At 38.9% G+C, this 15261-nt stretch overlaps 1 protein-coding gene across 3 annotated transcripts in view; it reads left to right on the forward strand.

Moving 5' to 3' along the window:
• FLT1 (fms related receptor tyrosine kinase 1) overlaps positions 1-15261 on the forward strand; it is a 116343-nt gene that overhangs the window by 28952 nt on the left and 72130 nt on the right. For 2 of the 3 annotated variants that reach the window (XM_074914774.1, XM_074914793.1), the window contains exons 5-10: positions 4173-4341; positions 4430-4566; positions 6089-6263; positions 7677-7794; positions 9755-9924; positions 10327-10486. In XM_074914774.1, the coding sequence (XP_074770875.1) occupies positions 4173-4341; positions 4430-4566; positions 6089-6263; positions 7677-7794; positions 9755-9924; positions 10327-10486 (929 nt within the window). The remainder of the gene's footprint in view (positions 1-4172; positions 4342-4429; positions 4567-6088; positions 6264-7676; positions 7795-9754; positions 9925-10326; positions 10487-15261) is intronic. The other variant, XM_074914784.1, reaches the window with a different exon arrangement.

Genomic DNA, 15261 nt, shown 5'->3' on the forward strand with positions numbered 1-15261 from the left:
GCATTACATCATATCTTACTTTCTTTATCATCTGTGACACCCTTATATGAAGATTCCAGCAAGTTTTTGCTCACATAGCAATTAAGAGATGTGTTAAATGCATTTCACAGCTGCAGGCATACTACTTCTGGAGAGCTGGCAAAAGCTGTTCTGTGTTTTCCATTCAGCAGTAAAAGAAGAAGTTGGTGTCCCCATAATGAAATCCTCTGGAGCTGGAAAGAAAACTCCAGCATTAGTTATTAGGTTCTGCATTCTATATTGACGGGAAATAAAAACATGAAATAATTTTTTGTAATCTCCCTCTTCTGAAAGGACTCAGTATAGTTACATGAGCACTGCCTCCAGCATTTTGTTCCTGTGCAGTGGTGCTACCTGTTAGTTTTAGTGAAGCAACGTGGGGAAAATCTATTGATCAACTTCAACACTACAAATGATTTTTTTTACTAAAACTTCATCTTTACCGTAGTAAACCTTTTTGAGATACTGTGTTGCTCTAACTTCCAGGCTGAACATCTGTACAAATTCTAATCTATGGCATGGCAATCATATACAACATAGGAGGAGTCTTAAAAATCAAAAAGCTAATAAAAAAGGGATCAGGAAGTGGGGATGGAGATTTTCATTCCTGTTTCATATCCAGACTTCAGGTCCTGTTGTAACCTATACCTGCAACAGCTGATGGCCCTTTCTCGTCTTCATATGAAGACCTGTGAAATCAATTGATTGTTTTGATCTAATGCTCTGAAACAATCATTCCTATCAATATTATTTTGTCAGCCTCATTCAAGAGCCCTAAAATAAGATAAAACCTACTGAAACTAAGGTGTGCACTTCTCTTGCCTCTTCATTTGCTCCTATCTTGCTAAACAGAGAATGCATCACCTTTTGGTACAATGATTTCATCCCTCTGTTTACTCTCCTTTTGGATTCTCTGTGATAAAGTCAGCAGTGACATTCACAGGTATGGAGGTAAATAAGCTTCAGCTTAAGGACTAAAAAGAGGAAAAAAACCTAAGGATGTTGAAAGTCACACACCTGGACAGTCTGAATTCTTAATAATGCCACTTCATCCTTCCCAAATTGATGGAAGGGGAAGCATGAAAGAAAAGACAAGCATTCAAAACTCTAATGTAGATTTTTACTGTACTTTCAGCTGGCTCTTTCCAATACAATCTGCTTTTGGAGACGTGGGGAACCACAGCTTGACTGTATACTCTTGACCATATGTATATACCCAAAACCTTGTGGTAGTACTGTGTTAATGCCACTGGGTACCAGAAAGGTTCAGTGGTTGGTGCTGAGCAAAGAAGGAGGCACAGCCTATACAAAAAGAAACAGAAGTCTAGTTTGAAACAAAGTACAAAGAAGGTAAAAGGCCAAGACTGCACTGGGAGCCACAGTGATGTGGTTCATGCAGATAAGTATGTAGATAATAAATTCCATGTTTACTGCAGCAGTTGCAACAAATTGATTCTTTGAATGCCGCTGACTATCTGCTGGTACCCATCTGTAAGCTATTATTTTAGCTGGATTTATCCTCTGCTGCTTCAGTGGAAATCTCCCTGTTCCAACACTGTGTTTCTTCATAGGTTTTCTACAGCTCTCTGTGATGACCAAATGGCTAAATTTTTTGACAAGACCCTGAACTACATTGGCCCTGCCTTAGATGGGGAATGGACCAATGACCTCTAGAGGTCCCTTCCAACCTAAATTATTGTGTGAGTCAGGGATCCTCTGTCCTGTACCATCCATGCAGTGATCATCATGGTGATGATGTCATGTCTCTAGGTGGTGTCCAGGAAGCTGGTTTAGGGCAGAGAAAAGCAACTGTGCTTCCCTGAGAGTGGGAAAAAAGGTCATCTGAACCAGTGGGGTTGGCAGAGAACAGCATGGAGCAGAGATAGGTAAGAAACTGAAGCAAGTAAGGAGAGAGGGTAGAGCTGTGAGGGTTAGCACCCAGCCACTGGCCTCGGTTTCTTCTGAGGCAAAATCTGGTATTTCCACCCTCTGAAAGGGACTTGTTGCAGTATCTGGTTTCCTGCCCCCTGCACCCCCCCCCCCCCCCCCCCCAAATTAGCCAAAGACCAGCTGTGTCACAGTGGTCTTTTGCTAGTCATAGACTTCAGTTTTCTAAACAGGATCATATTTATGAGCACTTTATTTCCAAGACCTGGACACTTCCTGTGTGTTTTGGTTACTTTCTCATTCCTGGAGTAAGGCTAATACAAATCCAGTAGTCCATTAATTAACTAATAAATGTGAAGTAAATGCATTCTGTGGGAAATACCAGTCTAGGGAGGCTCTGAGGCTCTGACTTGACTCTTTCTTCATGGTATATGTGAAAACCTCTGCAGGAATGTGTTCAGAAACACCAAATCATCAAGAGGATAAATCCAGCTGAAGCCCTCAAGAGCATAACTATGAACTAGTAAACCAAAGCTTGAGTATTTGTTGTATTTAGAACAGGAGTGGCAACAGAGCTCTTAGAGTCCAAGATATTGTTGAATGGTAACCAACAGGCTGTAATGTAATGGGCTTTACTTGTGTGTGTATGTAACACACACTACCCCTGTGATTTGCACGCTTATTATAATGTCTTATCAGCTGTTGTAAAGATAAGAAATTCTACCACAGCATTTTGTGCTCTGTAATTATTGTTCATTTGATTCATCATGCATTTCTGTCAGGCAAAATGGAATGAGATGAGTGGAGGTGATCTCAAGTGCACTGAGTAGACAGTATCGAGGGTGCTGCATTTTGGAGAGATGCTGTACCATGCAGAAAAATGCTGGGCAGCTGCACTTCCCCCAGCATCTGGCAGTCCCTCATGCTGGCTTTGGCCATAGGAAGGAGAGGGCTGGCCAACACATAAGTCCCCTGCTCCAGTAAAGGGGAAGAAAAAGATGAAGGGAATGTAGTGAGACTGGGTGCATGGTGAGATGTGATGTGCTGCAAGGTCCTTAGTTGATGTGGTCTTTGCTTAGGGCACTTACTCAAACTCTGCTCTGTGCCTTCTTTAAAGACATGTTATTTTGACCATAACAGCAGGCTTTATAAAAGTAGAGTCACATCCATGCTTTGTACTTACAGCTGATCTCTGTGTTATCCAGACAGTGGTATTTATTCTATCAGTAAGGCATAACAAAAAGACATGATGTCAAAACAAGAGATCTTGTCTGAGCTTCAATGCCTATGTCATGCTTTGCCTTTTCAGGGTTTTCTTGATGCCTTATTAAAATGGGGCTTAAAACTTAAAGGATACTAATGTAAAATATAATTGGTACTGCTGACAAATTGAATATTTGATCCCACGTGGCAATATGTTAGTCTGTATCAGATTTCAGGTCTTAAGTTTAAAAACACCTGATGGCTTTATGCCAGCTACTTGTTGGGTCCTCAGCTTCTGAGGGGCTTAAAAGTGCCAATTTTTTAAAATGTGCTGAATACTTTTTCAGTGGAAATGTGATATATTTTGTGTTTCAAGGTGTCCTTTCGAAATCTCCAGTCAATATGACTTTCCTCATTCAGTATGATCAGTAGTTCTCAATAAAAGGAAGCTTTGTGGCTTTAAAATTTGCACTTCATGTTGTAAGTAATGACTTAGTGAAGTGTACTTTGTGATCTGTCCAGCTTTGGAACAGCCATTCATGTCCTTAACTTTTTTTCTAAACAGTCCAGACCTTTAGGCAACATAAACGTGAGAAGCATCAGATTGAATCCTGGCAGGAATTTATAAAGCCATGAAATGACAGCAAATTAAGTCCATTTGTCACCTCCATTGAAAAATGTGTATTTGTGTTGCAGTGGTGAAACCAGGCTACTTAATTGCAAAGGTCTGCCAAGACGACCACTTTAGCTGCCAACCAGGAGCCAACAGAATAGCAGCCCAGAGTGCTGAGGCTAATGATAATGTCAATCTATTGTGTCATAAATTACATCCTGTTACAAATAATGAAATCTTAGAAACAAATAAAACATTCACATTCTTCACCCAGATTTTTCCTCTATTTTGTGATGAAAATGTGACTTGAAAAATCTGCATAATTAAGTGTCATCCTTTCTCCTTTGATTGGCATTTTTTAGGGTGTTTTTTTCCCCATTCCTTTTTATTAGGCTGCTTTGATTAGAGAGTGGCATGAGGATGAGTTGTTTTTATGATGCATGTTTGACAGTTCCAGATTCCACGAGAAACCCTAATTCCTGATGGCAAGACAATAATTTGGGACAGCACGAAAGGCTTCAGAATACCTAAAGCAACCTACAAATTCATAGGACTCCTGAGCTGTGAGACAACCATCGGTGGACACAAGTATAGCACAAAGTACTTAACACACCGAGAAAGTAAGTAGTGTTCTCCACTCCCTGCCTTTTCATTAAGCACTCTGCCCTGGTGACATTAATCACTTTTCTTTCTCTTCATCATGTGCAGCCAACACAATTTTTGATGTTCAGTTAAGCACCCCACGTCTTGTCAAGCTGCTGAAAGGAGACAGCCTGGCAATTAACTGCACTGTCACCGCAGCCTGGAACACCAGAGTGCAAATGACGTGGACTTACCCTGGAGAGGTGAGTCCTGTGGTTGAAATGAAGAAACCATGGGTTTCTCAAAGATCATCCTGCATGTAGCATCCCGAGAAGACTTGCCTCAAAATGCTTGCCATGGTTTGCATTCCAGCATTTTGACCCTTGTTGACATGTCTTTAAAGGTTTCTTTTTTTCTTTCTGGTGCTTAAGTGAATAAGTAAACATGCTTACACAATGTACTCTGGTTATATTGCATAATCACAAACGAGCGCTAGACTTGTTTCATCCCTGGGAGCTTCTTTTCAACCTGGAGAAATGGTAGAAAATTATCGCTCAGTCCCAAGCAGGGGCTGTCTTGTGACAAAAAAGTTTTCAGCGAGGCTGTCTTTCTCAACACATCCATTTAAAAGACTGGCAGACAATCAGGCACCCGACTCGAGCATGTTTAGAAAAGATATTTTGATTTAGCTAGCCAAAATCTCATTTGTTAAGTGTCACATGAACAATCCTCTTGTTTTGACAACTAAAGGAATGATCTTGAATGGCTTCTCCTCCTCCCACATTGGGAGCATCCTCATAAATATTTGTCACTTACAGAATAACTGCCAGGGAGTCCGTGTAATGCTGATAAGCAATTTGACATTATTTTAGGGTTTACAACTCCCATGCCTTTCATGTCAGTTTGATTTGTGCTGGTGATTTAAGTCAAGATCATTTATTATGTCACTTGTGCCTAATCACAAGCCAAAATTATGATTACACTATATAGGGAAGATTAATGCAATTGTTTCTTCCATACTGTAGCCATTTTCCCTGGCATTTTTTCACCTCAGAAATAAACAACAACAAGAAATGCTACAAATATATTGTATTACTTATTGCTGCTTTATTAAGCCCTAGCTAGGCACCACACTTGTGAAATTCTGCTTTGTTTTTATTTGGATGGTAACTGAAGGGTGCTCAGTGTTTATAAGACACCAACAATGTCCTGGGTTAAATAAACTTTAAGGCCAAAGGCTGAGGGGGAGTTGCAGGAAATAACTCCTCAGACTCATATTATCTTCAGTTCCACCCTGTTATTCCTTTGCCAAATCTGGTCCCTTTTGTGTCTATAGTGTTTTCAGAATTCTCTCCTTCTTGTGTTAATGCCCTCTTCTTCTATATGTCTGCTGTCTATGGACATTGAATTCAGGCACTAAACTATGTGCTGCTCTTCACATAGTGGCTTCAGGGATTTTTACAAGCCATGCTGGACAGGACGCAGTGGGGAGCTGGGTATGTTGGTATGGCAGGCCATACAGAAGGGATGATACTCATCAGGAAAGAACTAGTTTGGATGCTGTTACAACTTTGGTGAAGATAGGAATTAATTGCCATATAATGTTACTTACCATTTTTATTGTTGACCCTCTGGAAATGTTAAGCATCTTTTGCATGTCTGTCCTGTATAGAGTGATCTGGATTTTTTTATTAAGTTATTGTGGAAGTACAGTAAAATAGAAATCTTGATAATCATGAAAATTGGTTTGATTAAGCTATTTCTCATTAATTTTTACTTTTACAGGCAAGGAAGAGAGGTTCTGTAACACAGCGCATTGACCAGAAAAATACAGAAGCCAATATTTTTTATAGTATCCTTGTTGTTGACAAAGTGCGTGATATTGATAAAGGCCAGTATACGTGCCATGTGAAGAGCGGGCCATCAATCAAAGCTGTTAATACAACAGTCATTGTTTATGGTAAGAAGTGTTGCAGACTTGCAGAAGACTGAATTCTCACGTACCAAGTTCAGTCATATGATAACTTTACATCTTGGAAGTGTTCTTATAGTTGTTCATCATGGGCAGAAAAAGGAGGGAGACCAGAGAGAATATGTGCCTTTACTTCCATGACTGTTTTGTATTGTTGACAGTAAACATGTTAATGTTCAGTGTGATCACTCTTGTCTGCTAAATATTGTGATGACCCTCTTCCCAGTCAGTTCTGGCAGAAGCAATCAGTTAAACTGTAATTTGAAAAAAAAGTACAAGCTGAATTTAAACAGAAGAATCCCATTTGCTCTTCTATGGTATTTAGTCATTGTTTTCTATGAAAAGTGCAGAAAAAGATACACTAGCTCTGCATGGAGCAGGTAGCTTAGATCATTTTAAATCATTCCAAAAATTAGATTAAAATTAAAGTCAGAGAAGCGGTAACTGTTGAAGCTAGCCGAACTCATGTAAGCAGCCCCATCTACGGGATACCCATATTAGAGCCTGTGTGAATAAGGGTTTGCGGAATCAGAGTTGTATCTTTATAACTTGACTTGTGTAATTAAACTAGTGGTTTGTCTTGTGCATGTTATTTTCAATGTACGTGGCAAGTGCGATTAAATATTGCACTTGTTTAATAGATATCCAACATCCTTATGAAGTCTGTAACGTAAGTAAATATTGCCCCATAGGTACTATCAAAAGGACACTCAAACACTTTTTCACGTTTTGAATGTTTTATTTTGCTCATGTGCAGTTTGACAAAAACAAAAGACATTTTCCAATGTATTGTATGAATATTGTATTCTATTGCCTCTGATAAAACCCAACTTGCCAAAAAGTTTGAAATATGGAAACTGGAAAAGAACAAATTCCAGCAGGTTGAGATTGTTCCAATGAAGTGATAAAGATTTGTTTGTTTGATGAAACAGCTGTTTACCAATGACACAGAAATTTTCTGCCTTTTCCTTTACTGTTTCTCTGAAGTTCCCTTAAATTCTCTCTGGCAGAATATTTTGTTTTGTAACAGTCATTGATTCTTGGCCTTTAGGAGTGGAAAGGTCATCTGATCATCTAGTTCAGCTTCCCATGCAGCACGAACCACCTTATCCCTTGTGCCTTTTTTTCTGACTGAAGCACAATGTGAATCGGCCTAGAATGTATCTTCTCCAGGCAGATTCATGGCCTGAGAACTATATCTCCATTTCTTGCATATTTGTGATATTCTTCTTTATATTTTATAGTTTTCTAGGAGGTGAAGCTTTATTTTTCTGTTTCTGTGTGGGAACACTAAAATTATTAAAGGTTATTTTTATTTGGATTCATGTTCTCTTTAGTAGAACAACTCTTTTTGCAGGCCTAAAGTCAGTAATACAGTGCATTCTTTTTCTTTTGTTTAAGATAAAATGTTCATTAATTTGAAACGTCGAAAAAAAACTGCGCTGGAGGCTGTAGCTGGAAGAAAATCCTATCGTCTGTCAATGAAAGTGAAGGCATTTCCATCTCCAGAGGTTATATGGTACGACAACAGTTACTTCCACATACAGACGCTGGACCCCTTCTTAGATGAAAAATAATATCTTGGTAAAATATTCAAATAAGACCCCTTGAAATGGCAACAAAATGGAGACAATACAGTTGTGGAGTTTATTGGAAGTTGTCCTGGGTTTTAACAAATTGTGAGAACATTATCTCCATTTTGCAAGTGCAAAAAAGGAGATCTTGAAAGTATAAAGCTCAGATCCTCAAATATGTTAGATATGTCTCCTACTGAAATCAATGGACACTGTATAGCTAAGTATCTCTACCAACCTTGACTGAATTGTTGCACCCAGCTCCACTCAGACCTAGATATGAGACCTGAACTTGCTTTTCAGACAGTAGGAGAAAGAAAAGGTTTTCATTAACTGAGCTGAGTCATACAGACATACACTATTAGAAAAACAATGGAAGTTGCTTTTATTATTGGTGATCTGCAGGTTGTAGATCTACTTTAGTGACTGGAGAGTTCGCTTTGGCTCATGTATACTGTGCTAATAAATCTTTTGAACAGTTTTTCTTATTAACCTGAACCACTTTTATATAAAACAATGTTATCTATTCATGATCTCTTTTTTTTTTTTTTTTTTCTGTTTAAATAATTTTAAACACCAGTAGCTCTGGCTCAATTCATTGCACTTTAACAAAGAGTCTATGACAAGACTGATTAAGAAAAACCATACATACATGAACAGTGAGAGCTGATGTTACTCACAGCCAGAAATTACTTTTGCTCCAAACATTTTGTTTTGTTTTGTTTTAAAAACCCCTTACATTTATAGCTCCACATGGAACATTAAGGGGTGAAAGTGGAGCTGATGCCAGCCATTTATACAGTATTTTCTGTTTCTTTAATGGTTGGGCTTGCCTACTATACATATAGAGGCAAAACTTCTGAATTACAAAAAAATCAATTTAAACAAGAATTTTAATTTATTTATTTGTTTATCACTGTGAGGTTGGTCAAACACTGGAACAAGTAGTCCAGAGAGACTGTGGAGCCTTCATCCTTGGAGATATTCAAAACCAAACTTAAAGTGGTCTTCTGCCCTTGCTTTGAACAGGGTTGGACTAAGCGATCTCCAGAGGTTCTTTCAGCCTCAACTATTCTGCGGTTCTGTAAAATATGGATACAGTGAAACACCTAAATCTATAGTCCTTAGACTCAATTTTTAGTGCTCCTCTAATAACAGCAAGTTTTCTGTAAATACTTACTAAAACCTGTGGATCATTTTAATGAAGTTCATCATCATACTGAAACTCTGTTGCACTCCTCTACTAACATCATGTCAACCCTCATACAGCAACCTACCAAAATGTGCTTTACTCTGTATTTTAGACTTTGAAGAAAAATGTTATGCTTCTTCAGGTATCTGTGTGTGAGCAACAGTTAGTACTTTCTATGTTGATTTTCTGTTATCTTTAAAAACATTCACTTGATAGCAGGATATCTGATTCTTAAGTGCTTATCTAATCTACTTACTCTTCCTCTTCCTAAAATCACAGCTGTGCTTAGGCTACTGTAATACTTTGTCCCAGGCTGCATTCTGAGGTCATAAAAAAATGTTCAGTGCTAAATGACGCAACCTCTATTTGTGTGAATAACTCTTAGCCAAAATGGTTGTCTTCTAGACTAAATGGTGGCACAGATATGGAAAACTGGGATCTTCAGAAACAGAGTTGCAGTGTTCAGCCACTCTCAAATAGAGACCTGTCAGATCCTTATCAGTTTTAATATAATAGAATGGTATTCTCCAAAGTGCTTTATAAATATCAACAATCTTATTTGTAAGGGAAGGATAAGCCTCTGGTAAAGAGAATCTCAGACTGTAAATTCAATCCTTGACCAAAGATTGAGAAATGTTGTGAAATGAAAGAACTCAGGCAGTTTAAGCAACATTCTTTTTCAAAATTTTGATTTCTGGAATTCTTTTAAACAGGTTAAAAGATGGGCTACCTGCTGCTGAAAAGTGTGCCCGATACATGGTTAAAGACTATTCGTTAATCATCAAGGATGTTGCTGAGGAAGACGCTGGAAGCTACACTATAATATTGAACATACGACAGAGGAACTTGTCTAAGAATCTTACAGTCACTCTTACAGTAAATGGTAAGTTTACAGCATGTTCCCATGCTCCACCTGAACATGGAAATGCTAAATTTTCACAGAGCTAGATTTTCATTGATCTTACACAGTTCAGATGATTGTGGATTTTCTTACTGACTTTCATGGACCCAAATTCAAGCCCCATATGCAGGGCGACAAACCCATCTTGGAAAAGGAAGACGGATGCTGGTTTTCATTAGAACAGTTTCTGTCTTCCACGGTCACATACTTGTTCCTGATGGCTTAAATGTGTTACTAACCACTCATCTGACTTGATTTAGGCCTGCTGTTTTTCTTTGTTCTACTGGGGATTTTTATTATTGCTCAACCTCCAGGAATGTAGTATTTTCATGATCATTGGAAATGAGCTAGGTTTAATTGCTTTCCAATTCTTACCCTTTACAGTGAAACCTCAGATATATGAAAATGCCGTGTCATCATTCCCTGATCCAAATCTGTATTTACTGAGCAGCAAACAAGTGCTGACGTGCACTGTGTATGGTATTCCTCAGCCTAAAATTACATGGATGTGGTATCCTTGTAGACAAAACCATTCTAAAACAAGGTAGGACAGCTTCCTTACTTTGATCTAGCATGTCTTCCCTTACTTTTCAGTAATATAAGTCTTCACTTACATTTCAGTATTTACTTTTTTACAAGAATAAAGCTTTACATGACCATCGCTTGGTTAGTAGAGTTTGTATACTTCTAATCAATGTATTTTTTAATAAATATGTAGACACAATGCAAGTTTTTCTGCATAATCATTTGAAAATGGAGGTCAGAGTTGTTGTTCTTGTATTGCTACTTAGGTTTATTTCCAGTTCACTTCTATTCATGCATGCAGTGTCCAGAGGTGACAATTGCTTTTTAATTTTTATGAGGGAAGCCAGCAGACAATGTCTTGCAAAGTTCACACATTTTCTCATGGAGGAGATTTCCATACTTTCCTCCATGCACAGTGATTCTCTTGTGTGGCTTTTCTTGAAATTCAACAGAAATAATCTTAAAGACTTGTCCCATTATGATAGTCAAATCTCTTATGATATGTTGACTCATAGATTCAGTTCAGCAAACAAAATGTGCCCAGCATTCTCCAGATGACATTTCAACAGCGTAAAATATAAATGGCACCATACAAGCTTACTGGATGTTGATGTGGCGCTTAACTAATCCACTTTTATATTTAAGCTTTCTTTTGAACTCTGTTTCATACGATTACAAGTTTGTGTGTTGACTCATTTATCCAAAGCTCTTCCCACATCATGGAATTTGACACAGTCTTAATGATTAACACTCAACCTCCACAATGGCATTAGCATTAAACTACTACTGGAGAATTCAAACATGCAAGGTATTCGGATTAGAGCACAATGAAGATATTTAAAAATCTAACAAAAGTTTAGGAACCAACATTTTCTCAGTTTCATTTGAAGATAATCACTTTGCATAGGGTTTAACTTCAACTGTTTCACAGAATTAGAGCTAGTGCCAATCCAGCTATTTAAACACATGCTTAACTGCAGGAATACAAGACACCTCAGCAAGACACCTCATTCAATGAAATAAGACAAACATCTTATTTCAAACTAAGGGTACTTGTAAATGCTTTGTGATCAGTGAGAGAGTGGCCATCACTTCCCAGAAGCACACATAGTTTTTCCAATTACACCTTGCTTTGGGATTATGCTAATGGATGGCTTTCTGTGCCCTTCTCACCAAGAGGTGGCACTAGCAATCTCTCCTTTTACTGGAATAGGTTAACCTGAAATTTTCCATTTCAAGAACAGGTTATCCTTTATCTGTTATGTTACCTTTGAAGGACAAGTTACAAAATTCTGAGTAGTAATTTATTTTTGCTTATCGGTGCAAGGTGTAAGGGAAAAGAAATCACATCTTTTAAGTAGAGAAATCCTGTGAAAGGCGTATATGAAAATCTTCAGTTCTTTCAAGTGTTACATCTATGCATACTCTGGATTGAAATCACGGTGTGGCACTGATAAAACATTTGGTTCTTCTTTGGGAGTTGGGGTGGTGTTCGTCCATTGTCAAATATTTCCTTCTGTTAACAAGCACAGATCTGCACTACAGCACAGGAGAGCATGTCATCAGAAATAGAAATTAATATCCACAAGCAGGTGTTTAATAATGTGCTAAACTGTAGACTCAATTAAATGTTAATTAGAAGTGTGTTTAAGTAGGTGATCAAAGGAGAAATGTAACAATTTGAATCAGCTATTGGCTCTGTTACAAGGTTGTTTCCAGACTTGCTTCCAAATTGCCTTTGTAATTGTCCTGTGACAATTCACTTTAACCCCCTCCCCTTCCTTCTCCTTTAAATACTCATTAAAGTAATCTGGAGAACATCATTTTTAATGCTTTGCTTAAGAGGAGTGGAATGACTCCCTCTGAATAATATGGTGACAATTAACTATCGCAGAAAGGCAGAAATACCTGAATAACTACATTTTGGTCTCCTGCTCTGGGACACGAGCAGAGTAGACTACCTTGGCAGCTGACACGCCTTGCTCAGGCTGATCTCTGTGCCTGTTCACATGTTTTCCCTGAAGACCTGGAGAACCCTTTAATCCCACCTATTTCACTATACTTTCCTCTTTGCCTAAAACCAGATTTAAGATGTGTGTACCTTGTGCAGCAGATAAAAAATGTATCTCACTCTGCCATTACAACATTTCTTTGGATTTACCTGCCCAATATTAGGTTTTCAAGGCTAAAATGTTGCTCTGTTTGTGCTCAAGTAGGGCCTATTTCTGTGCACAGATAGATGTACCTTGTACCTTATGCTGATAAACTCACACAGGTTACCATTATTCAGTGTATGACAGTAGAGTTTCTCATCAAGTTTGAGTCCCCCAGGACAGAGCATGCACTCTGAGTTAGAAGACGCTGTTTCTGCAAAGACCTTGCAGTGCACAGATATGTTTGCTTCAAGATTCATATATGTGTTTAGCTTACCATTGCTTGAGTACTATCACTGCAAGCTGGGGAATGATGCGTAGTGTGCAAATTAGATCTTTTAGTTTTGAAGGATTGTTGCCTATGGGCTCCTTAATAGAAGCCATTAAGTTATCTGTCTGCTTCTTTCAATTTCTGTTCCAGACAGTATTTCTGTTTCAAATATCTAAAGGTGCCTCAGTGGATTTCATTGCTTTTAAATAAAATACAGATTTATTTTAATGCTTTGTGATTGATACAATCAATTTGCATAACTCTCCTCTCTACTTCAGTCAGGCCAGTAATAGGAGGCCAGCCAAATTAAACAGTTTCCATAGTTTCCTCCTAGCAAATTAAAAAAAAAAAAAAAAAAAAAAAGTTGTAAAATTGCTCAACAAATGTGACTTTTTGGAATGTGGAGAGACCAATGCCATCAAAATTCCCTGTTCTGTATTTTCTGTTAAAATTACTTCGCTTAAACCAATTCTATTGCCATTATATAACGTTTTGTTAGCTAGCTAGCTAACTAGACGGATAGGTGGAAAAGTTATCTTCTGATGTTCACCCCAACAAGGAAACACAGAAGAGTCAAGAAAAACTGTCTGGGGCAAAAAGTAATGTTTTGGGGTTTTTTAAAGCTTACACAGAGCTAGTTAATTCAAAGATGGCAGGCAAAAGATGGTAGAAGATGCAATAAGAGTTAAAAGAAAATGCAATTAAAAAAATAGATTAGTCTTTCTTAAATGATCAAGAAACTTCTTTTCCAGTGCTTGCTCCAGCTTACTCCGTTGCTCTGTAGCAGACAGATACATCCCCAGAGTGGTCAGCTCCCAGTTGCTCAGTGGATAAAGCAGAAGACAGCCTGAGGGACACTTGTTCTGCAGTGTCCATCAGCCTCCTTGGCTTATTTCCTACCATCCTGGAGTTGTTCTTTCTGGCCTTGTTTCAGCTCAGGTTGGGTTGTCAGCAGAGGTGTGTGGAGGGGCAGCCAGGGGCAGGGCTTGATGATGGTCTCCAGAGCCAGCCCGACTGGGATCCACCTAAAACTCATCAGCTCTGAGGCTGCAGAAGGAGTATCTACATGCCAGCAACATGCTTGCTGTTAATGGTTCCTGACCTGAATCTCTCCAGCAGATCTGTGTTTACTTTAAACTGGCCTGGCAGAGATTGCCAAGAAAGGCGTGTGGGATACTGATACTGCTCAGTGGAAGCAGTGGTTTCCTTAGTGATTGTGCAGTGTGTCACTGGGGGCAGTTTCTCTCTCTGGACATTTCCATGTGGGCAGTTCAAGAGCGATCTTCATTGTGGTCTCCCCAGGGTCTGACTGATCAGCCCTTAAGAAGCTGCAAACAGATGCAAGACTGAAACTCGCCCATCACCTTGCTGCCTCCCTCTCTTCTTGACCTATCAGTTTCGTTTATCCTCACACTGAGTATCGGATTATTACTTTAAAACCCTGCTGCCACATCAGTCTGCGTCTTTTTGGGTTTTGTTTTTTTCTGTGTGTGTGTGTGCATGAGGGAGAGAGAAACATGACAGTATTGTGGAGATGCCTACAAAAACAAAGTCATTGAAAAAACTTGTACATGATTCTTTGCCCCTCTGACTATAGGGTCAGGATATGAACTCTTCTTGGTGGCAAAACCACCTGAATGGTGCGATTGGGAATGAAGGGCTGAATGCATAAAGTTGAGAACAGAAGCAGGCAGCAGGAACCAGGGGCTGTGCAGTAATGCCTAAACTGGTACTGCTGCCGGGGAGCTAACCTCAGGAAACCACAACATTTGTAGCACTCTGATGTGTGTGGGTCCTCACTGAAATCACTACTGATTTAAGACAGGGTGATAAGAAGGGGATATTACCTCCCTTCGAGGCTTGTCTGAAGTGTAAAGGTAGGGTCACGTGAATGATTTTCTATAGAAATAGCTCTCCAGCACTACACAGGGAAGAAGAGGACTGTGTCGTGGATCTCTAAGGCAAAAACTAGAGGTTTTCCTTGAAACTTCTGCAGAGGTATAGAAAGACTGAAACTACCACAATGGGAGTTCATCGCTAGACTCCCACCAGCTTCAGTGAAAGAGGAGGCAGGCCATGTGTGCATAGCAGTCTAATTGCATTTCTGCATTGTTTATGCAGTGTATTAATAAGGGATTGAAAGGCAGAATCATTAGGATGTGCTTGGATAGATTATCAGGGGAAACCAGATTTGGAACATCAGTGAGGTATGTAAAATGAACAAGTAAAGAACAAATGTTAATTGTACTTAATTAGAAATGTACTGAACCACCCAAATTTAATTGTTGTATGTCTGCAAACATTGATGCCCATTAGTTTGTCCACAGCGACTCTTTTTGTTCCCCATGCCACCTTCTATTTTCAGGAAGG

The sequence above is a fragment of the Athene noctua genome, chromosome 1, assembly GCF_965140245.1.
Source record: "Athene noctua chromosome 1, bAthNoc1.hap1.1, whole genome shotgun sequence".
Lineage (NCBI taxonomy): Eukaryota > Metazoa > Chordata > Aves > Strigiformes > Strigidae > Athene > Athene noctua.